At 36.0% G+C, this 22591-nt stretch overlaps 2 protein-coding genes and 1 non-coding gene across 4 annotated transcripts; 2 read left to right on the forward strand and 1 right to left on the reverse strand.

Moving 5' to 3' along the window:
- Positions 1-6371: 6371 nt before the first annotated feature.
- LOC138874315 (small nucleolar RNA R71) lies at positions 6372-6477 on the forward strand. The gene has a single exon (XR_011401354.1). It is a non-coding gene; the product is annotated as a small nucleolar RNA R71 (small nucleolar RNA).
- Positions 6478-11741: 5264 nt separating this feature from the next.
- On the forward strand, positions 11742-15557 carry LOC104235217 (beta-amyrin 28-monooxygenase). The gene is made up of 3 exons (XM_009788931.2): positions 11742-12797; positions 14395-14582; positions 15088-15557. Exons 1-3 carry the CDS (start codon positions 11840-11842, stop codon positions 15388-15390), a joined length of 1449 nt encoding a protein of 482 aa, XP_009787233.1. The 5' UTR covers positions 11742-11839; the 3' UTR covers positions 15391-15557.
- Positions 15138-22222, reverse strand: LOC104235218 (cell division control protein 6 homolog B-like). 2 transcript variants are annotated; one of them, XM_009788934.2, is made up of 17 exons: positions 22030-22222; positions 21841-21943; positions 21331-21557; positions 20491-20565; positions 20297-20406; positions 19977-20083; positions 19789-19848; positions 19365-19438; positions 18403-18453; positions 18179-18228; positions 17615-17750; positions 17059-17148; positions 16416-16478; positions 16238-16333; positions 16044-16133; positions 15805-15921; positions 15138-15226 (listed from the first exon to the last, which is right to left on the reverse strand). In XM_009788934.2, exons 1-16 carry the CDS (start codon positions 22159-22161, stop codon positions 15883-15885), a joined length of 1503 nt encoding a protein of 500 aa, XP_009787236.2. In that variant the 5' UTR covers positions 22162-22222; the 3' UTR covers positions 15138-15226; positions 15805-15882. The 2 variants fall into 2 exon arrangements, with proteins under 2 accessions (XP_009787236.2, XP_009787234.2); XM_009788932.2 differs by having other exon boundaries at positions 22024-22222.
- Between the last annotated feature and the right edge of the window lie 369 nt (positions 22223-22591).

A 22591-nucleotide genomic window follows, 5' to 3' on the forward strand; every position in this document is an offset into this window, starting at 1 on the left:
ACTAGCACTAACACCCTGTTTTTACTGTTTCATTCCCAGAAATGCCCCTGAAATCCTGATGTTATTACTGAAAAATCAGAACCTACTGCAAAACAGATTCTAAAATCTGTATAAACTTAATTATCTTTCTGATTTACAGCTATAACCAATCCTATTAACCTCCTAACACAATTGTATTTGACCAACTTTTGTAAACTTGAATTCAAACTTGACATTACAGCAATATTACACTGAATTCAGAACTAACATCATAACAACATATTACTGAAATTATCATAACAATTCAGACTGGACTTAACATTGAACCAAAATCAAACACACACAGGGTCATGGTCAATATACTGGCAATGCCCTGTTCAGAAAACAATACATACACATCATACATTTGAATTTACTGGTTTATTAAACAAGAACTAACTGATTAACAATAACTAATTAACTGGTTATAGTAAAATAATCTATTCAAGACAGGCTGTCTCAGTCAACATTTTCAGAAGCAAGATTCACAATACAACTAATCGACGAACTTAATCGAGTCGATTACACACATTGTAATTAGTCACAACCAACAGAAACAATTCACATTCGGATCAAGTAGATAGGTAGGAAACAGAAATGACAGAATTAATCAAAACAAAAATATAAAAAAATTAACAAGCTATTAATACAGACAACAATACACGTAGAATACACAAAAGAAAAATAGGAAAAATACCTCTGAATCTTCAAACTTCATACGGACTCAAACTCAATTTGGATTCGGACTTTGTTTGAAATCAAACAGACTTTATTCGAAGTATTCTCAGTTGAGAATACCTCGATTAAAGTCTCTTAGACCTCAACCCTTTACTCGAATCGGAAAAATTCCAAGATTGGAAATTTTTTAGGGTTTCAGGTTCTTGGATCTTAAATCCGAACATTTTCCGGGCAGATTCGAAGGGAACCAAACATGATACAAGGGTGAGGGTAGCCTAGGGGTCATTTGGTGTTAGTTTGAAACGGATCTGAGTTTGTTCTTGTTTGGTCCGAATCTTCAAAAGAAGATTCGAGAAGTTCAGAACTGATTCGAGCCAAACTAACTTCAGATCTATAACAAGGCATGCTAGGGGGTACTATGGTGTTAACTAGGGGTTGTTTGGTTTAGATCTAAACTCGGCTCGAATCTTCAAATGAAGATTCGAGAACCTTCAGGAAGATTCGAGCCCAACGGATAACATATTTGGATAGAGGAGGTTCAGGGGGTTCTAGGGTGTTATTTTGGTGACCGGCGGCGTTGATGCCGCCGGGTTTCAGGCGGTGGGGAATAGGGGCGGCTAGGGTTGAGGGGGGGTCTGAGGAAGGTGACGATGAACAGTAGAGAGGGGGGTTTAGTTAGGGGGCCGGGGTAGAGGTCTGGAACTTATATAGGGGAGGGGTGGATTGATCTTGACCGTTAGATCAATCAGAATGAGCGGCCCGGATTTATTCACTTAACCAAACGGTGTTGTTTGGTTTTAGTTGGGGAAAGGGTCAGCCCGGGGTTGAAATGGATCGGGTTTGAGTGAGTATTTTAAGACCGTGAGATCAAAATGAATGAACGGTTCAGATCTAGTTGCCCTAAATGTCGTCGTTTTGTTTATGCACGGGCTGAACTAGACCGTTTGATTGCAATGAATCAACGGCTCTGATTGGAAACACCTCATGCGACGTCGTTTAATCTGGTTTGAATTGGACCGGACATGGGATGTTGGATTGGGCTGTGGGGGGGATAAATTGATTTGGGCCTGGATTTTAATCCAGGTCCACATTTTTACAACTTGTATATATTTTTTATTTTCTGATTTTATTAATTAATAAAATCCTAATCAAAAATAAAAACAAAAATTATCATTACAGTAATATTAACTATAAAATAATTTTAACTTCACAAAAATATATTAATTACTCTATAACAATTATTTAACACATAGACAAAACATCAATCACATAGTGGAATATTTAGAACAATTGCATATTTTTTTGTGATTTTATTTAAATTATCTTTTAAATGCATAATTAAATCCTATATGTATGCAACATGTATTTTATTTTATTTTTCATTTTATTATGACAAAGTAAACATTTACGGACATAACACAAATATTTAACACCACGCAAATTCAAAAATTACACAGTAAAAGAAATTTATTTTATTTTTTGATTTATTTTGGAGTAGTTTTCGTTAAGGCAAAAATCACCTGCTCACAGGCATCATACTACCTGAAATAAATATCAGCAACAGTGAAACACAAGCGATGTGAACCAAAGGCAGTTACTCAGACTTCATCCGTACAATTGGTCAAAATTTACATTCAAAACTCACTATGGCATTTAAACAAACCCTTTATGTGCACAATTCAATGGAATCCCCAATTATCAAAGTGATAATCCAAACTCAACCACAAAGAACCCAATGTCAACCACACCTGTCAAGAGACACATCTACTACAACCTCAACAAACCCACTAGGATAACTAGAGCACAACACTAAAAAAATCTACTACAAAAGAAGAAGAAAACTACTATAGAACTAAGAATGCAAATAACCTAACAATAATGTAAACAAGTGCCTTACCTGGTGGAGTTGTAAGTATATGATGTGAGGGGAATATGTTAAAAGGGGGAGTGGTGATAGAAAGGTTGAAGCTCTTGTGGGAGAGATTAAAGGAGTGTGTGTTTTGATTTGTAAGAAAGGATTTAGGGTGGGGGATCGTGAATAGGAGTTAAGAGAGATGGGGTAGAGGATTTCCGTTTGGGGGGTATTAGTAATTAGAATATTAGAAATAAAAGAAAAAAAGTAAATAAATAAAAAAATACGCTAACTAAGCTTGCAGACGGTGCTCCGTACGCGGTCGGTCTGCGGTCCAAGCGCGGCCGCGCACGTGAGGCAGAATAGATGGCGATTTGCGCGGTCCAAGCACAGTCTAACTGCGACCGCGACCGCTGCAGCAGTCCTAAGGCAGTATGGTCGTCAATCTACGCGGTCTAACCACAGTTGATCAGCGGCCGCGGACCTGGACTTCGAATTTTTTTATTTTTGTTTTTTGCGCTCTATTTTACCTATCCCTTCAGTGCCTGGTGGACTTATCATTCGCCTAAGCTCACCTGCACTTGTTAGTACCTAAAAAAATAAAAATAACAAATTCTAACTACACTAAAAATCACTACGCATTGGGTTGCCTCCCAATAAGCGCCTTAGTTAATGTCGTGGCATGACGAATACAACAGATCAATGGGTTGCCTCCCATTAAGCGCCTGATTTAATGTCGCGGCACGACGCAGATAAGCGTATTTAAATTACGCTCAAAATTGGTGGCTCGATCAAATGGGTCACTAACACTTCCTTTACTTCCTCCATACTCACATAATGTTTTAATCTATGCCCATTAACTCTGAACGTACGATAGTCATTACTAGCATCAATCTCTACGGCACCCGTGGGTGAATTTCAACCACACGAAAAGGCCCTGACCATCGTGATTTCAATTTTCCCGGAAACAACCTCAGTCGTGAGTTGTATAGCAATACGGTATCTCCAAGTTTAAAATTTCGCTCAACAATATTTCTATCATGTATCATCTTCATTCTCTCCTTGTATAATCTTGTGCTCTCAAAACCGTGATATTTGAACTCATCAAGCTCGTGCAAACCCGTTACTCTACTTGTTCCTACAGCTTCAATATCAAGATTTAACTGTCTTAATGCCCACCAAGCTCTATGCTCCAGCTCTACTGGTAAATGACACGCCTTCCCAAACACCAACTTGTATGGCGACGTGCCAATTGGAGTTTTGAAAGCAGTTCGATAAGCCCAAAGTGCATCATCTAACTTCCTCGCCCAATCTATTCTAGTAGCATTCACAGTCTTCATCAGCACACTCTTTATTTCTCTATTCGAGACTTACACTTACCCGCTTATTTGTGGATAATATGGGGTGGCCACCTTATAGCGTACATCATACTTCTCCAACAACTTTGCAAAGGCTCGATTACAAAAGTGAGCGCCTCTGTCATTGATTATTTCCCTTGGGGTGCCAAATCGGGTGAATATGTTCTTTCTCAAAAAACCAATTACCCCATTTGCATCATTTGTAGGGAGTGTTGTAGCTTCCACCCATTCGGACAAGTAGTCCATAGCGACGAGTATGTACTTGTTGCCATATGAGCTGACAAAAGGCCCCATGAAGTCAATCCCCCATACAGCAAACACTTCTACCTCCTAAATTGGGTTCATGGGCATCTCATGTCTACGGGAAATGTTCTCGGTTCGTTGGCATTCATCAAAATAGAAGAATGGTCTATCTCGGGGATACATCTCCGGATCATGTTATCAACACAAATCCTAAACAGATACGGCTCATCCCAATAATACATGCGACAATCACGAAAGAACTTTTTCTTTTGAACAGAGGAAAGGTCATAAGGAACAATACCACTCGCCAAGTAGTTTGCAATGTTTACATACCATGGCGCTTCCTCAAGACTCGTAGCTAGCAGTTGTTCATCTGGAAAAGTTTCCAGAATTTCTTCTACCTCAACCTTCTTTTCAGCTCCTTCCAACCTAGATAAATGATCAACTACTTGGTTCTCCATTCCCTTTCAGTCACGGATCTCTAAATCAAATTCGTGTAGTAGCAGCACCCATCGAATTAGGTGCGGTTTTGACTCCTTCTTCTCGATTAAGTACCTGAGAGCAGCATGGTCAGTGTAAACAATTACCTTCGAGCCTATTAGCTATGACCTAAATTTGTCAAATGCGAACACCACTACCAGCATCTCCTTCTCGGTCATAGTGTAATTTAGTTGGGCTCCACTCAGCGTTCTACTTGCGTAGTATATTGGATGCATGATTTTATCTTTTCGTTGCCCAAGAACCGCGCCCACAGCATAGTCGCTCACATCACACATTAGCTCAAATGGTTTCTCCCAATCGGGTGCAACTATGATAGGTGTTGTTACCAATCTCTTCTTTAATTCCTCAAAAGCTACCCTGCAGTCATCAGAAAACACAAAGGGTGATCTTTTTCAAGCAATTTACACAAGGGGTTAGCAATTTTGGAAAAATCCTTTATAAATCTCCTATAGAAATCGGCGTGCCCAAGAAAACTTCTGATAGCTTTGACGAAGGTGGGTGGTGGAAGATTTTCTATCACATAGACCTTTGCACGATCCACCCCAATACATTTACTTGACACTAGGTTCCCCAAGACTATACCTTAATGTACCATGAAATGGCACTTTTCCCAGTTGAGTACCAGATTAGTCTCGATACACCTTTTCAAAACTCTTCTCAAGTTCACAATGCAATCATCGAATGATTTCCCCACCACTGAGAAGTCATCCATGAAAACCTCCATTATCTCCTTTACCATATCTGTTATACCGTCACCTCAGTTAACCCTGCTGAATTGTCTAACTCAACAGGTACTGGCACCAGTGTCTTCGTTGGTCTGCTTTCACGAGCAATTTCTTGCTCTAGATCTAAGTCTCTACCATTTCAGAGACTCACTACCATCAGCTGCTTTAGGCCCTGCTCTTTTAGATTGATTTGGATGTCTGCGGGTAACATCCCATGAGGATGATTATTTAGGGCCATGGAAATCTGTCCTAATTGAATTTCAATATTATTTATCGCTGACTCATGTGAGTCTACTCTGTCAGTTAGTTTTCCAATGGACCCAATCACTTGTTTCATCATTCCCTCAAGTTTAGCAAAACCCAAATTCATGTCTCACAGTCTGTTGTTGAGGAGGTTGTTGATAAGTCTGCTGCTAATTTTGCTGGTTGTAACCTTGTTGCCTTTGGTAAGGCACCATTTGACCCTGTGGTCGCATAGCCCCGTGGTTATTGTTGTTGTTGTAGTGCTGTTGAGATGGTCTATATTGTTGATTCTGCTGACCCCAATTCTGACCACCTGGTCTCGGTCCCCCGTAGTTGGCCACATAATTCATGTTCTCCTGATATTGTTGGTTATCACCTTCAGCACTCCACGAGCAAACATATGGTTGATTAATGCATGATGTACATAAACCCCCATTAGTTGCATTAACTATGTGTACCTGCTGCTTCTGGCCTAATTCATCAACCCTTTTGGTGAAGATGCTCATTTGTGTCAGTAGAGTGGCTATATTTTCAGCTATGGAGTTAGTCGAGTCTAAATCCACTGAGTGAACCACAGGATTGATTGGAGCATTTCTTGTCGTTCATCCTGAGTTTTGTACCATCTTGTCAAGTAGGATCTTTCTTTCTCTGAACGTTTTGCTCAAAAATGCTCCACCTACTGAAGCATCGACATTGGCTTTCAAGCTATCTGCCAAACCTATGTAAAACCTCTGCCCCAACATCTGCTCCGGAATACCATGATGTGGACAAGTAACCAGCAGACCCTTGAATCTCTCCCACGTTTCTTGTAACTTCTCTGTTGGTTACTGTCTGAAGCTTAATATCTCATCAATTTGCTGAGCAGTCTTGTTGGGTGGGTGAAATTTGTTCACAAATTGCTTGACTAATTCCTCCCAAGTAGTGATTGAGATTATGGGGAGTGAATTAAGCCAAGTCTGAGTTGCTCCTATCACTGAGAATGGAAACAACAATAGAAGTATTGCTTTCGGTGTCACGTTGTGTTGCCTCTGTGTGGCACAGATTGATAGGAAATTCTTTAGATGCTGTTGAGGATCTTCAACGTATGACCTAGAGAACAATCCCTTGTTCGGCAACAAATGTAGCATGTTATTTGTGATCTGGAATGAATCTGCTTGTATCTGAGGGACTACAATGGCAGTTGCTAAGTTGTTAGCGATGGGTTGTGCCTAATCATATAGTGTTGCTTCTGGCACAAGAGGTACCACACCCTGATCGTTTGGGTCATTCATGTTGTTTCTGTTGTTTAGATTATCGTCGTCCATGTCTAGTTCTATTTGTTCGGTTGAGTTATGTTGTCATTTACCTTTCCTGTTTGTACAATTCAATGCCTAGAACACTTTCTCGGGATCTGATAATGCTTCAAAAAATTCAGCAGTTCTTAAGGAGTTTCTAGGCATGCACCTGTAACAACCACGACTACAAACATTAGAATTTCAATGATCAGTTTATATTGAAGAAAATTGACTACACTAAGAATTTTTTCACTTCTTTTTAACTGCAATCAATAACACTGTTAGTTCCCTGGCAATGGTGCCAAAATTTGATCACGCCCAACTATGCCTTATAAAAAGGACAAAGCATTCGCTGCAAATATATTCCGGTTAACAAGTCCGGAGTCGAACCCCACAAGGAATTAACCTATCAATCACAGCTATTGGACTCACAAAAATTCACGTATTCAATTTTCAGAGATATTTGAGTAACAAATTAGATGTTTATTAACTAAATATTATGTAATAAAATTGCAGTAATTAAGAACTAGCTGTAAACGGTTTGTAAGCAAGAATGGGAATGGTCTAAGGTTCTGATTTCCCCTCTTGTAGGAATCATTTCAGTTATGTTTGCTATAAATTTGCCTAAGTCTTCTCTATCGATCGTGAGCACTCTGACTGTCGTAACTCTCTCCCAAGTAATTACAACAATATATTAGACATATTCTCCCAAATTATGCTAGTTGGCCTTAGTTATAGCGCATTTAGATCGCACTCAAGGTTTCATTATCCCTAATCTCATCTTTAAACCCTTTGTATTGATCCCTCATATACGTTAGGAGTGATGTTGTTCAACAACTACCTAAATGTGTACTCTCTCCAGAGTAATACATACTAAATAGGCACAGTCGATTGAGGGCCTTCAATCAATAGCAATCACAATATAGTTAAACAAACAGAGAAAATACTATGGCAAATCTATATTAACAGAACAAGAAATTCATCCTCCAAGAGGTTCCATCAAAACCCTAGATTAGAAGTTTAGCTATGAATCATTGTTTTCACAATCATAACAATAGAATTCATCATCAATGATAAAAGAAAGAGGAAGAAAGTTAAAAACTCTATGCCGAATCTTCCGCCTTGCTTCTTGCCTGTTCTTGACTCAAAAACCTCAATACCTTCTTTTTCGGCGAGTTGGGCTTCTTATAGGTCAAGGAGAGTCTCCCTTGAACTTACAATTTTACCCCTAAAATAACAATCCTCGGAGGGACGAGCGCGGCCGCGGATGGACCGTGCATATTGTCTTCCTTTCTGCCTGACGAGCGCGGCTTGAGTGCGGCCGCGGTTGGCCCGCGCTCCGGGAGGTCAATTTTGCCTTCCATTTTCCTTCTTCTTTGCGCGCACTCACCTTCGATTGGCCTTCCTTGCTCCAAATTAACTCCAAACACTCTTTAATGTCCTCATAGTCAGGAATTGTTCCTGTAAACCACAAAGTTCATAATTAGAGCCATTTGTTATCATTTAACAGTCATATACAATAAAGTATAGCTAAGTTGGAGCGTAAACGATAGCTAAACTACATAATTATAGCCTACTATCATTTCTCGATGCAACCATCTAAATAAAGTATTCAAGTAATGAAATTATTAACAAGAAAATATAATAAAAACATTAATAAGGTCGATAGGAAGTAGCAATACTAAACCTACATCCAAATAAAAAGTACTTTAACAGTAACTTAATAATTAGTATTGAATATATGAGATAATGTCTAATGGGTAGGGGGTTGGATTTATTACTATTGGTACATGGATAATGGACTAAATATAAAGTATAAAAAAATTTAATTTTCGGATATCCACGAATCTAAAGTACTAAATCCGAAATTCAAAAAGTTTAAAAACTAAATCTGAAATCCAATCCTTAATTCGAAAATCCAAGCCAAAAATCCAAAAATTTTAGATTTCAATTTGGATATCGGATTTGCCTAAATTATGCCCACCCCTAGCCGTACATTAGCCGAAAAGGGCATATTCGAGCCATTTGTGTAACGATAGATACAAATGGGTTAGTTTTTAACGGATGATATAATGGTATATTTGCTCTGTATTGAATAGTCCGGGAATCTATTTAACAATTTACCCATTTCTCAATTGACTAAAGTCAGGAGTTGCCCATTTACCTAAAATAAGATCTTCACTTTGACTATTTATTATTTCACGAGTATATACCATTAACAGAATAGATTGATAACAATATATATATATATATATACAACAACAACAGCAATCCAATATAGTCCCTTTAAGTAAGGTTCCGGGAGGGTAAGATATACACAGCCTTATTCTTATCCTGAAAGGGTAGAAGACTATTTTCGATAGACCCTCAACTAAAAAAAATGAAAGAAGCAGGATAGCATATATATTTTATAGAAAATCAAGAAATGTTATCTAAAATCCAAAATGTTTAACTTTATTTCTCTCTAAACTCCGCTTAGAATATTAAGTACAAACTTCTTTACTGTTTTCTTAAGTTTGCTATATGTTGGCAAAGTAAAATTAATAAGCTGGTAAAAATACACTATCATAAAGTGTTTCTTCTGTATTAAAGAAATACTCGTAAGTTCTAAGATACCCAACCCTGTTTTACATGGATTTGCATCTATATTGACGAATTTCCTACTTTCTGGCTTAGAAGCACTTATTTTAACTTTATCTAAAGTTAGGTTTAAAGCATCAAAGCCGATGACTTCAAAGTGCTTGCCTAATTTAACAACGCAACTTATTTAGCTGATTTAATCGCAAGATTAAAATTTATATTTATAATTTCATATTTTCGAGGCTTAATTGTCTATTATGAATTTTCCATGCAATTTGACAAAATGGGGTAGGTTAAAATTTAAAAATTATGCACAAGTATATTAAACTTCAGTGAAAGTCTATATTTTTTTTCCACGACTACATAAATGCGTAAAAGAAAAAACTATGTATGTGACAAACTTGAAATTCAATGATTTGTATTGAGAAAGAGGGGAATATATAAATAGGAGCGATAAATATTGAATCTCAATGAATAGTAGCATCAAATCTATTCTGTCACTTGTAATATTTCATCGCGTATTTAAGTCGTTTGTAAAGGATTTTACTCGCCATGAAAATTGAACTTAGGGCCATCACCGCGACCCTTCCATTGAGATAACTAATAGCCAACCACACGCGTAGAGAGAGGGAATGAAGTTGTATTTACACACTCGCTAGACATTCCCGGAGCATTTGTATCTATACCCGCTTTTTGTGTCACGTTTTAACTTGTGCCCGTTTTACAAAAAAAATTACAAGTGTACCCGCTTTTTCGCATAACTTCAGCATACGGGGCTGAAGTAGCAAAGGCAATCACGCAAAACTTGCATTCTAGTAGTCGGACCTGAAGTTCAGCTCTAGAGCTGAAGTTTTTGTTTATAACTGGCGAACTTCAGCTCTAGAGCTTAAGTTTTTGTTTGTAAGCTTCAGCTCTAAAGCTGAAGTTTTTGTTTTGTAAGCTTCAGCTCTAAAGCTGAAGTTTTTGTTTTGTAACTTTCGAACTTCAGCTCTAGAGCTGAAGTTTTTGTTTGTAACTGGCGAACTTCAGCTCTAGAGCTGAAGTTTTTTCTGGAAAAATCAGCTTTTTATGTTATCGTCCGCTTGAAATGCAACAACCTCATTTCGTCTAACTCACACTCAGCTTTGCTCAGCCATTTTTATTGCTAAGCAAATGATATTTGAAAATACATTATACAGTTCTATTATACATTCAGACAACACAAATTTTTCTTTTTCTGAACACAGAAATATTTAATTCACATATACAAGGTTAGCTTTCTACTTGCTTCAATTATGCTTCTGGCTATAGCAATAAGTTTCTCCACAAATTATGTTGGAAAAATCCCAAGTACTAGAGGCTCTTTCTAAAAATGATTATTAATTTCTTGAAAACGAAATCCTAGATAAAAACGTTGTGTGAATACATGTTATATACATAGCCGTAACAGATTTCTTGCAGAAAAGAGAGAAGGAGAAGTTTGAGAAAGAAGAGGCGGATATAACTTTGAAGAGGAGGAGGAAGAGAAAGGGGGCTGAAGTTGTTTAAAAAGTGAGTACAAGTTAAAAGTTTTTAAAAAAAAATAGGTATAGGTTAAATGGGGGTGACCAAATACAGCGCCCCGTGCAATTTTTACGACACTCCCTCCCCCTTCACCTACCCAAAAAATAAAAGAATAATTTTCCCCTAACAATATGAAAGGATTGCTATACCATCAATCACCTAATATGATAACTACAAACTATTGTTGATGAAAATTAGACTTAGTAGTCTAGAAATAAGGCAGGTTACATACTATAATATATTAAAATAAATTGACAATATAAATTCTTTTATATATCAAGGCATTAAAGTAAAATCCAAAATAACATCAAAGCTTAAGTAGGCATTTGGACATTAAAATTGTAATTTTGAAAAAAAATAGTATTTGAAGTTAAGTTGAAAAATGGTATTTAGAATTTGAAATTATGTTTGGATATGCATTTCACTTGAAAAAATGTTGCAATTTTGTGAGTGAGGAAAAAAAAATCGGAAAATTTTGAAAAACTCATTTTCGGTTTTTTTAAAAAAACTTGCAAAATCTTAAGGACAAATATATTTTTGAAAGAAAAAAAATAAATAAAAAGAAATTTTTATTATGGACAAAAGGGGCATAAGAAGAAGAAAAAGGAATAAGCCAAAAAGAAAGATGAGACAAATTAAAGAATGTTCGTTGACACCATATAGTCTACACAATATGTCAAATTGTCAATTACCTCACAATGTATACGTGCCTATATATATGCTTTAGCTTTAACACAAAAACCAAACTCAAACAAACTCACACCAAGAGCACTTCCCAATTTCCCTAAGTAACAAAAGAATTTTAATTTCAACATACCAAAATACATGGAGTTGTTCTATGTCTCTCTTCTTTGCCTCTTTATTCTTTTAATCTCCCTCTCCTTCCTCTTTCTCTTCAACAATAATAAGAATAAATCCACCTTCTCCGGCGGCCAACTTCCTCCGGGCAACTCCGGCTGGGCGGTGATCGGAGAAAGCCTCGAGTTTCTCTCCACTGGTTGGAAAGGTCATCCTGAAAATTTTATTTTTGATAGAATTTCTAAGTACTCTTCCAATGTGTTTAAAACTCATCTTTTTGGTGAAAAAGCAGCTGTTTTTTGTGGTGCCTCTGGCAATAAATTCTTATTTTCCAATGAAAATAAATTAGTCCAAGCATGGTGGCCAAGTTCAGTAGACAAAATCTTCCCATCTTCAACACAAACTTCTTCAAAAGAAGAAGCTATTAAAATGAGAAAAATGCTTCCTAATTTCCTTAAACCCGAGGCGTTACAACGCTACATTGGAATCATGGATCATATCGCACAACGCCATTTTAAATCATGGGAAAATCAAGAAGAGGTTATCGTTTTTCCATTAGCAAAACGTTACACATTTTGGTTAGCATGTCGATTATTTGTAAGTGTGGAAGATCCTAATCATGTCGCTAAACTTGCTGATCCTTTTGATGTTTTGGCTTCGGGTTTAATTTCTATTCCTATAGATTTGCCTGGTACGCCATTTAATCGTGCTATTAAGGCCTCGAATTTTATTAGAAAGGAACTTGTGGAAATTATAAAGCAAAGGAAGATTGATTTGGCTGAGGGAAAAGCATTGCCAAATCAAGATATATTGTCACATATGTTATTGACAAGTGATGAAAATGGGAAGTTTATGCATGAGTTGGATATTGCTGATAAAATATTAGGGTTGTTGATTGGTGGACATGACACTGCTAGTTCTGCTTGTGCTTTTATTGTCAAGTATCTTGCTGAGCTTCCTGAGATCTATGAAGGAGTTTACAAAGGTAACTTAAGCTCTCACCCTTCATTCTATACATATTCTGCACTGATGATGTAAAAATTATTTATACGATCAGGTCACTTATAATTTAATATAAATAATAATTAATCTGCTATAATTAGGTTAGACTGTCTACGTTATACTAATGCTAGCGTCAGGATAGACGGGCTGTATCACATCTCTGAGGTGCAGCCTTTCTCCGGACCCTGCGTGAATGCGGAATGCTTTGGGCACGAGGATGCTCTATTATAATTGGGATGAATCGTACTAATCATGTAAAAACCTTTTATACTATCAGTGTTTATAACTTGATACTGGCTTTTGTGAATGTGTTTAATGCACTGATAGTTTTAAAAATATTTGCACAGTTAGTTCACTTATTAATATAATTACAAATATATAAATAATATCTATGAGAAACGGTAATTGATAACCTGATAAATATGGCAACTAACCTGCTATCATATTTTAATATTAATTGATAATGTGAAGAAAATTTATATAACTATGAGTGCATATTATTTTAAATTATTTCCATATAACATTCTCGTGGACTTGACTGAGCGCAACAATTAGCCAGAAGTAGAATTTTACCAAAATTTCCACTTAGGTCGTTTGGTTTGAATACGGCTTATGTCGGGATAAATTATATTGGGATTAGTTATCCTGATATTATTTTTTATTCACTGTTTGGTATGTTGTGAAGTATTAAAAATGACAATTGCATAATTTCTACGAAGAAGGTATAAATTATTTCGACACTAATTACCCCATTTTCTATAAGGTATAAGTTATCCCGCTACTAATTTTAATCCCCTGATAACTTATACCAAATTTGTTAACCAAACAAGGTATTAAGGTGTGATATTAATTTTTCATAGGAACACTACCAGACCTTTGACTTAAGAATTTAAAAAAGACGACTTTTCATTGGAAAAATCGCCCTCACCCAAAATGTCATTTCTTTTAAATGGGGAAAACGTTTATTTTTCTCTTACAAAATATTCTCTCTTTTCCTTTTGGACATTTGACAACGAAGATAAGATAACCAGAAAAATAGAAAATTTTATTTTATTTCCCTTTCGAGTTTGTGAGCGCATGAACAAGTTAAATTATTTCCTATTAATTAATTAGCTAAATCATAGAATATTGTTATTTTACCAATTCCTAAAAAACAAACAAAGGTTTTCCCGCGATCTTTACACAAAGGGCTGTTCATATTCAATGTTTATTTTTTCTATCCATATACATAATTATGCACATATTATACCTTCACTGGCTACTTTTAATTTAAGCGGTTGGGTGGAGGGCTATATGGGTTAATTGACTTTCATAGATATATACGTATAATATCAACGTGTTTCAATTGTATGTTGTTAACTTTTACTATTTTGAGTAAAGTAAATTATTTAAGATTAACATATGAGTTTAAGTTTAGTTCGGCACATTAGCGTAAAATATATTTTACATTATAAATTATTTAAAAATTAATTATATGTAACTTTATTTATTCTTAACGGTTAATGCAGTCGCTTTTAAAAGCAATAGTAATTTAAATTAGTTAATGCTTCCCTTTTCTTTTCTTTTTTAAATCAAAATAGAACAAATGGAGATAGCAAAATCAAAGGCTGCAGGAGAATTATTGAATTGGGAAGACATTCAAAAGATGAGATATTCATGGAATGTTGCCTGTGAAGTTTTAAGACTTGCCCCACCCCTCCAAGGTGCTTTTAGGGAAGCCCTCGCTGACTTCACTTTCAACGGTTTCTCCATTCCAAAAGGATGGAAGGTAAGGAAAAAAAAATTATGTTTCTTAGTTTGACTGAGTTTGGAATTTTAAAACAGTGGTAAACTAAAGATGTGTGTAACAATACCAAAATATCCTTTAAATCCTATGGTCTTAAACATGTTATATTGAGAGACGGAGCCAAAATTTTAAGTTTACGGGCCCTAGGTTCTAAATATAATATTTAGACATGTTAACTTATTAAGTGGATCTTTAATACAAACACATGATTTTGCCCTAAGCTACTAGATTTTGCCGAATCCGATAACTAAAGCTCTATTCCTATAAGGGAGTGTCATTTAAGGGTAAAATGAGAAGGTTCGAAATTAGAAAGTTACTATATACTGGAACCGAACGTGGCATTTTTTAAAAAACCAACTAAAGAAATACATAAATTAATTGAAGGAGAGGGAATAATAAACAAATAAATAAGCAATTAATATCACACCAAAGCAGAAAAAGGAGATTGGAGACTAACTTTTCTTTGTGAATTGAAAATTTATTGCAGATATACTGGAGTGCAAATTCTACACACAGAAATCCAGAAGTATTTCCAGAACCTCTGAAATTCGACCCTTCAAGATTTGAAGGAAGTGGCCCTGCACCATACACATTTGTACCCTTTGGAGGTGGACCTAGGATGTGCCCTGGAAAAGAATATGCTCGTTTAGAAATACTTGTTTTTATGCACCATCTTGTTAAGAGGTTTAAGTGGGAAAAAATCATTCCCGACGAGAAGATCGTCGTCAATCCGATGCCGATTCCGGCGAAGGGACTTCCGGTCAAGCTCTATCCTCACAACAAGGCATGATAAACAAGATTGCCAGAATATAACTTTGCTTTTATACATAGTTGTTTCTCCTTATGTTTATTGGTTTTGCACTTGTTGTTTACATAGTTCTAACTATGTGTCTCATATATATTTAATGTTGTATTCCATGAATTGCATAATAAGAAGGTTATGAAATCATTTCTCTATGAGTTGCATGGTGGTTTAATTGTGATGACTAACGGGTGCCAAATCAAGGACTAGTTTCATCGAGAAATGGTATTATATCAAATTGTGTACGTACAAAGATTACACTAGTTTAACTATAATTAGAGCTATTTTGTAGAATAGATCTGCATTTTTCGGGTCGATATCTGTTAGTCAGGAACAGAAGACGAGTCAAATATATCTCCTTCAAACATTAGCTTCTAAAGAAATTCAAGTAAATGAATTTACCTTAAATGCTGGACATGAATTTGCTATTTATATCGTTGAGATGTATAAATAGGTATACGTAATCTTGTATGTCGCCCATCACAATTGTTGAAGATAATTTCGAAATAAACGTATTCCCTGCTTCAAAATTTTGTAACACATTACTAGTGCATAACTTATGCATGAAAGAATATGAACTCTTAACCACATGCCTATAAAATAAGAGTAGAAGCGAGAGCACAAAGAAATAGCTTCTTTACCTGCAATGCAAAGGTGATATCTGCTTCATCTACCTTTAGCGTTACTCTTCTTAATTTATCTTCTCGCGCTTGCCCTACCTTTAGAATCCCCTGCGTTTTAGTTATCACCTTGTGTCATGCTGCTTCCTCTTCTTTAATTGAGAACACATCAAAGAAAAAAAATGTTTGCTATAGATCCCTTCTTAATATGTTACCTGGTCACCTAGCACTCTGCACATGTTTGAGAGCTCCATGATTCCAACAGGTGGGATTAAAGTCGATTTACAGACATCAACGTATGAGATATTCAGCTGCACCAGAATACAGATATGTCTTGCCCCATGTATTTCCTTGTATTACTTATTCTCGCAGCTAAAAAAGAACAAAAATTACCTCCCCTATAGTCGCATCCTTTTTCTTCCCCCTGAATAGCTTCAAAGCAGAACATAGTATAATCTGCAGCAGAATACCAAATATGTGCTGTTACCATCTGACATGGAAGGGTGTGCTTTCTTTATGCTATATAACAACATAGGGAACCTCACGGAAGAGTTGCTTTATTGAGCAGGTCTTTTGAGCATTAACAGAGATGCAAATTACCAAAATATAGAGTCTGGTCTTTTTTTCCACACCAAAAACTTGTATGCTTCCTTATACCACAAAAAATAAAGCTTCTGCTAAAAGATATTTCCTATGATCTTTGAGTTCATAACCAATTTGTTTCCTATTTTGTCCTTGAATTTTTATTCTCTTCTCTTTATTATTCTTTTGGGTGGAGCTGTGTGGTGGTTGCATGGACGCCATGATGGTCTAGTTGCCTTTTCATGCGAGGGAGTGTACTCTCACCACGATGCAGTAGCAAATGTTTTCCAGTTTTAGATCAAGGGACCTAAATTGCTTGTTCCACTAACTAGATACTAAAAGATGACTACAATATGGAAAGAAAGTAAACTCCAAAATTCTTCTATCTAACTAACGTGAAAATATGTCTAAGTAACTTAAGAATGTCTCGTAGTGGATACAAACACGACTTTACCTGTTGATGTTGTGGAAGCGATTGAATAGTATCGACTACCGGTGATTTATATGCCTTTGATAAAGCAATAGCCACATGGTCAACCCTGACCTGTTAAAAGGAGTTCCAAGTTATACACAAGTTTTAAAAAAATAGCAGCACATGATACAAAAGAAAAATGACTCTAGAAGATCCTCAAATTACAGTATTTCAAGATTTATTACTAGAAAAACAAGAGGGCCAAACGCACCATGAAAGAACGTTACTATTTGCTCATCACCACATTACAAATTGCTGAAAAGCTCATTCACTGAACAATGAAAATGTAATAAATGTATACCAAGTGCATTGCAGGTTTGAGCAAGAAAATAACTTCACAAGTAGAATGCATGCAACTCCTACTAGTGATTGCTTATAAGAACTCTTGTGAACTTATCTACTTTTATCATATATAAACAATTGAGGATGACATCTAGATATATGAAACTCAAACTTACCCTCGTAATTTACGGATACACAAATAGCAAATATAAACCTTGATAGCATAAAAAGATGAAAAAATAACATCAATACTCACAACTCCACTTTCTTGGATAGGCGACTTATCACAAGCACCACCTCTCTGTTGATCAGAAAGTCGCATCTTTAATGATGGTAACTGAAGACTGTAGATAGAATCTCTTATTTCACCTTCTAACATCTCTATTGCACTCCTGAAAACAATAATGAAAATGGAAACAAGTTTACTTCAAAAAGTAGTACAAGAAGCTCTTCTAACAAATCTAAGATTAAGATAAGATCACATGCTCACTGGAAACTTAAGTATCAAAGTGCATGTACGTACAAATCAGCTGCTAAAGAGTACCTTAGCATATTAGCCATAAGAAATCAAATGTTCTATATTACTCTCCTACCCCTCTTCTTCCCCAATAACTCAGACTAATATACAGATGGATACTGTATATACGTGTATGTCAATGCAAAATCCTGCAGGTTTAGCAACGGGCAGCATATAGCTCAATGAATACAATGCTATCTCATCCAATTAAATAAGTAAAGATTTACTAAGACAACAAATTATATCAAATCAGGAAATTTGCTCAAATTGTGGTCAATCAGACTTGCAGGGAAATTCACCAACCTGCAAACTGAGAGAGCCTTCCTCATGTCTCCAGATGCAGAAGCAACTTTCTGCCACATTAGAAGCACTAATATAAGTGCACTGTATTATGAAATAAGTCTTTCATCATAGGTTTAAATTTGAGTAGACAAGTGGATCGCCATAAAGGTACTCGCAGAACAACACTATCTAAATGAAAGTTAAGAAAATGCAATCGAGTAAAATACGGATTCTAGTGGACTTACCCTGGCACATAGTTCCAATGCTTGAGGCTGGAAGACAGTGTAAGGAAATGCCTGATCAAGGGTACACATAAAACAAAATCTCTCATTAAATATAAAGCCATGAAAAATGATCTGAAGCCATGCTTTGTGCAGATAAAGTTGATCAGCTAATTTGTACGTTGACTACTTCGGATGGGAAATCCTGAAAGCCAGACCTTGGTCATTCATTAGATTTCTTTCCAGCTAGTTGCTGAACCAGCTTATAAAATCTGACCAAGTTAATACTCCTAAAAAACAAAATCTGACCTAGTTAGTGAGTTACTTATATTTCATTTGCTCAATGGATTAAGTGTATTACAGTAACTTATGCAAAAACTGTGTGTATTACAGTGACCTGTCTGATGCTCATATATTACCTGTTATGCAATTGTTTATTGTACTGCTACCTTTAAGGTCATCTAAATGTTTTCAAGGCAGAGAAAAACATACACTTAAAAAGTTGACACTTTAACACTACACAAAAGTTGATGGTCCACAAGTTGCTATTATGCAGTAAATTTTTGTACCACATAAAATTTCTCCATGCAGACTCGTGACTGTTGATAATGACACCAGAATAAGTCACTAGCTCAAAAGTGCAAAATTGATATGGATGAGATCTAACAAAAGATTCTACGTGAACTGGAGTATTTCTTTTGATGCATTTGAGATTTAATTAGAGCGCCTTTAATATTTCAACATTATTCTATTGTACCAAGACATTGATTAAAGACATAATGGACTGAGACTTTGTATCCTAACCCCCTAAAACGGTTTCATCTGCAAGTTTTATTCAAATCATTTGAATGCATCTACTATATGCCTAACTTTATCATGACAAAATGAAGAAATAATACTGGCTCTTAAGTACAGAGTAAACGGTGGGGATCAGAATCCAGCAAATAGATAGAGAAAGAGTTTGAAAATAGAAGCAGCCGACTTACCTCTAATCTTTGTTGAAGAATGGGGATGATTTGGTCCTTAGAATATGCACGATATGTTATAACTGCAGGCTTGCCTAGGAAAGTACAGCATCATATGTCAGGGATTAAATTCCTTTCCAAACGGAATGGGTTATCTAGCATAATTTTACATTGAAGAGGAGAAATTAGTAAACAGGCGTTCACTACAGAAAATCAAGGAAGAATCCCAAACAAAAGAAAGTTAATGCTCCACTCTCTATTTTGCTGGAGTCAACATATTTAAACATCAGAAAGATTGTCACACACAACAAAATTTCATCCCCCTCATTTAAGAATTGAATCCAAAAATTGAAACTTTTTGGGCACTCTCTTTAAAATCAGATGCACTTAAACAAGACAGAAGAAATTTGGAAAATGGTAGGACGTGAAGGTCAAAGATACTCACAGTTCAAGGATTGTAGCTTGGGAAGAAATCTATCAGCTAAGTCAATGGCATTAGCAATTCCTGTAAAAGTTGAATACAGTAATGAGCAATGATTAACAAAAATCAACTACTTCTGTCAATTCAAAATGTAGGCATACTTAAAATTTCTAATGAATATAGAAAGAGATTGACTTTCTAGTAAGTGTTACCTATCAGAATAAATCTGGAGAAAGGAAACGTAGTTAGTATGAACAGATCATGAAGCACAGTTCGGTCTTTTGTGATTAAATAATCCATCTCATCAGCGATTATCAACCTGTTGAGCATTTAGCTTGTTAACGACAGAAAGCCTTCAAGCAAAAAATCCGCATGAGAAACACAATAATTATATCTTGCGAAAATTACTTCATTGCAATTCACATTGTCATGCAATTTGACTTGAAAAATATTACTATAAAAGAATCATGTTAAGCAAAGACAATGAACCTTTGAGGTGCTAATAATATAAAGCATTTAATACAGTACTCACATCATCTTCCTCCCAGTTGACTGCTGCTTCTGAGATGACATTTTCTGAAGATACTGCAAAGGTGACATAGAACCATTTGCTTTTCTCCGTGGATGAATTTTATCGAGTATCTGTCAGAAAGGTCATAACATAAGCTGATAAGCACATGGAGATTGCATAATTCAGCTACAGAATCAGGTTTAAAGATAATGAACCTTTCCAAAAATGTCGGAAGTGTTTGACAGAGAAGTGCAGCTGAGAGATAATAAATCTGGTGTCTGCAAGGCTGACTGAAATGAGCAAATAAAATGTTGGTTAGAACGAGCCATTACAATAGTTAGAAAGATGACTCAAATAAACTATCAAAGTTACATAAGCAAAAGTTATATACTAAGTTAATTCAAAATCGATCAACACATTCCAACCTTCAAATGCTTCTCGTACAAAATGAAGAACAATTTCCAAAATGAATAAATAAAAACAAGCTAGCTCTTGGCCATTGAAAGTGTGAGGAAAATAAACTGTTTGGTTTCTTAAGACAAAAAGAAACTAGCCAGTCGAAGGCCCTTTCTTAAGACCAAAAGAAAGATGAATGAAAGGGCCTACAAAAAGTAACATTACGCACAACTCCTACCTTTCGGTGCTTCCATTCGAGGGTAGAAGCTCAGCTACCGTAATAGTTGCCTCTTCCAAAGTACCATATACAGCGGCTTCCATTTACAATTATGATGGAAATATCTTAGTAATCACGATCCAAGTTATCCCTACCTGATTTAAACATGGTAGGCTTTGTTGATGCGCCAGTACTTCTAGCATATACTTTCAATTTTACTGATTTCAAATTTCAATTGCACTACAAGATGAGAGTTTAGCAATTTGACTGCACTTCAGCCCAGTTCAGGCCAACAAATTATGGATATTGTAGATGGAAACAGTTAATGATTTGGCCAAGGAACAACTGCAAATTTATTAATGCATGGATGTCTTTCCCTTGGATTTGAACATCACAAACCAACAAGTAAACAACGAGCTATATAATGTACACACACACACACCTCATTTGCCCAATTAACCAGGACCTCCTTGACCTTCTCTATTGACAAAGACTTTCCAGTGCCAGGGCAGCCACATATATACAAACTCCCAGCCTTGTCTTGTTCGACAGATTGTTTGCAAAAGTCCAAAACTCTATTGTACTCGACTTCTCGGCACACCACAGTTGCTGTTGCTGGAGGAGTAGACACATGCAATGCCTCCTTCACCGCATTTAATTGCTCCACATCTACATAATATTTATGGAGTAAATGAACTTTAGCTTACACATCCCCAGGGACAGAACTAGAACACAGGTTATGGGTTCGGCAAACCAAGGAGCTTTAATACAAGCCATGTATTAGTCTTAAGAAATCTATTAAATATGTACAAGACGTTAATTTAAAACCCCGTAACTTAAACGAATTAGAAACCGGTATTCATAAATTTCAAATTCTGGCTTCGCCTCTACACATCCCGATCAATTTAAATCTCATTACGCAATATCAAAATAGTAATCAATCAAAACTTGCCTCTTGGATTCCACATTGGCTTCTGAAGAAAACTCTCCGGCAATCTCTTTTTCACTGGTGATTTGGTCATATTTATTGTTTTATCCCCAAAATTCCCCTGCATCTGAATAAATTATTAAGATTAAGAAAGTAGGAATCTACTAATCCAGTGAGGAGATACATTTTAAATACATATAGAGTTACTTTTACAGGACTCTTAGGGCAGTCTTTGACGCATCGACGAGGAGATTTCCATTTCGCACTAGAGCTTTGCATTGGTGAAGGAGTCGAATTAGATCTGAGTTTGCGTTTCTGAGGAGTGGATAATTGAATCTCAGCCATTGGATTGTTGCCACCGGTGAGGCGATTTGAATCACGGCTAATTGTGGGCAGTGATTGTGAATCCAGAAGATGATAGTATAGTATATTATACTTGTACATATGTCAGATTTTGTACAGAGATAATATCATTTTCCCGCTAAAGAAGCACCCTACTGCATTTCCCGCCATAAATTGTATATTTTCTTTTCTTTCTTTTTTGTTGGTTGCAGGAATCACGAAATTACATTTAATTACCTTGAAAATTGATGGATTTGAATTTTTTACCCCACTTAATCCATGATCAAACCCTTAAGGTCAAAAGTGAGGGCGGTTAACACTTGTTAAACTTGAAGTTATGCCTCAAAAAATAATAGTAAGACCAAAGTGTCTTATTTTTATCAACGAGCTTGCATAATGGTCTTGGTAGTCCATGTTAAATGAAGAATTAACC

Source organism: Nicotiana sylvestris, chromosome 7 (genome assembly GCF_000393655.2).
Source record: "Nicotiana sylvestris chromosome 7, ASM39365v2, whole genome shotgun sequence".
NCBI lineage: Eukaryota > Viridiplantae > Streptophyta > Magnoliopsida > Solanales > Solanaceae > Nicotiana > Nicotiana sylvestris.

Coding starts and splice junctions, on each gene's coding strand:
- LOC104235217 (XM_009788931.2), top strand. CDS start 11,840: ATGGAGTTGTTCTATGTCTCTCTTCTTTGCCTCTTTATTCTTTTAATC. Junction 12,798..14,394: donor CTATGAAGGAGTTTACAAAG/GTAACTTAAGCT, acceptor AAATCAAAATAG/AACAAATGGAGATAGCAAAA. Junction 14,583..15,087: donor CCATTCCAAAAGGATGGAAG/GTAAGGAAAAAA, acceptor AATTTATTGCAG/ATATACTGGAGTGCAAATTC.
- LOC104235218 (XM_009788932.2), bottom strand. CDS start 22,161: ATGGCTGAGATTCAATTATCCACTCCTCAGAAACGCAAACTCAGATCT. Junction 20,407..20,490: donor CTTCCGACATTTTTGGAAAG/GTTCATTATCTT, acceptor CCTTTCTGACAG/ATACTCGATAAAATTCATCC. Junction 16,134..16,237: donor GCAGAGTGCTAGGTGACCAG/GTAACATATTAA, acceptor ACTAAAACGCAG/GGGATTCTAAAGGTAGGGCA.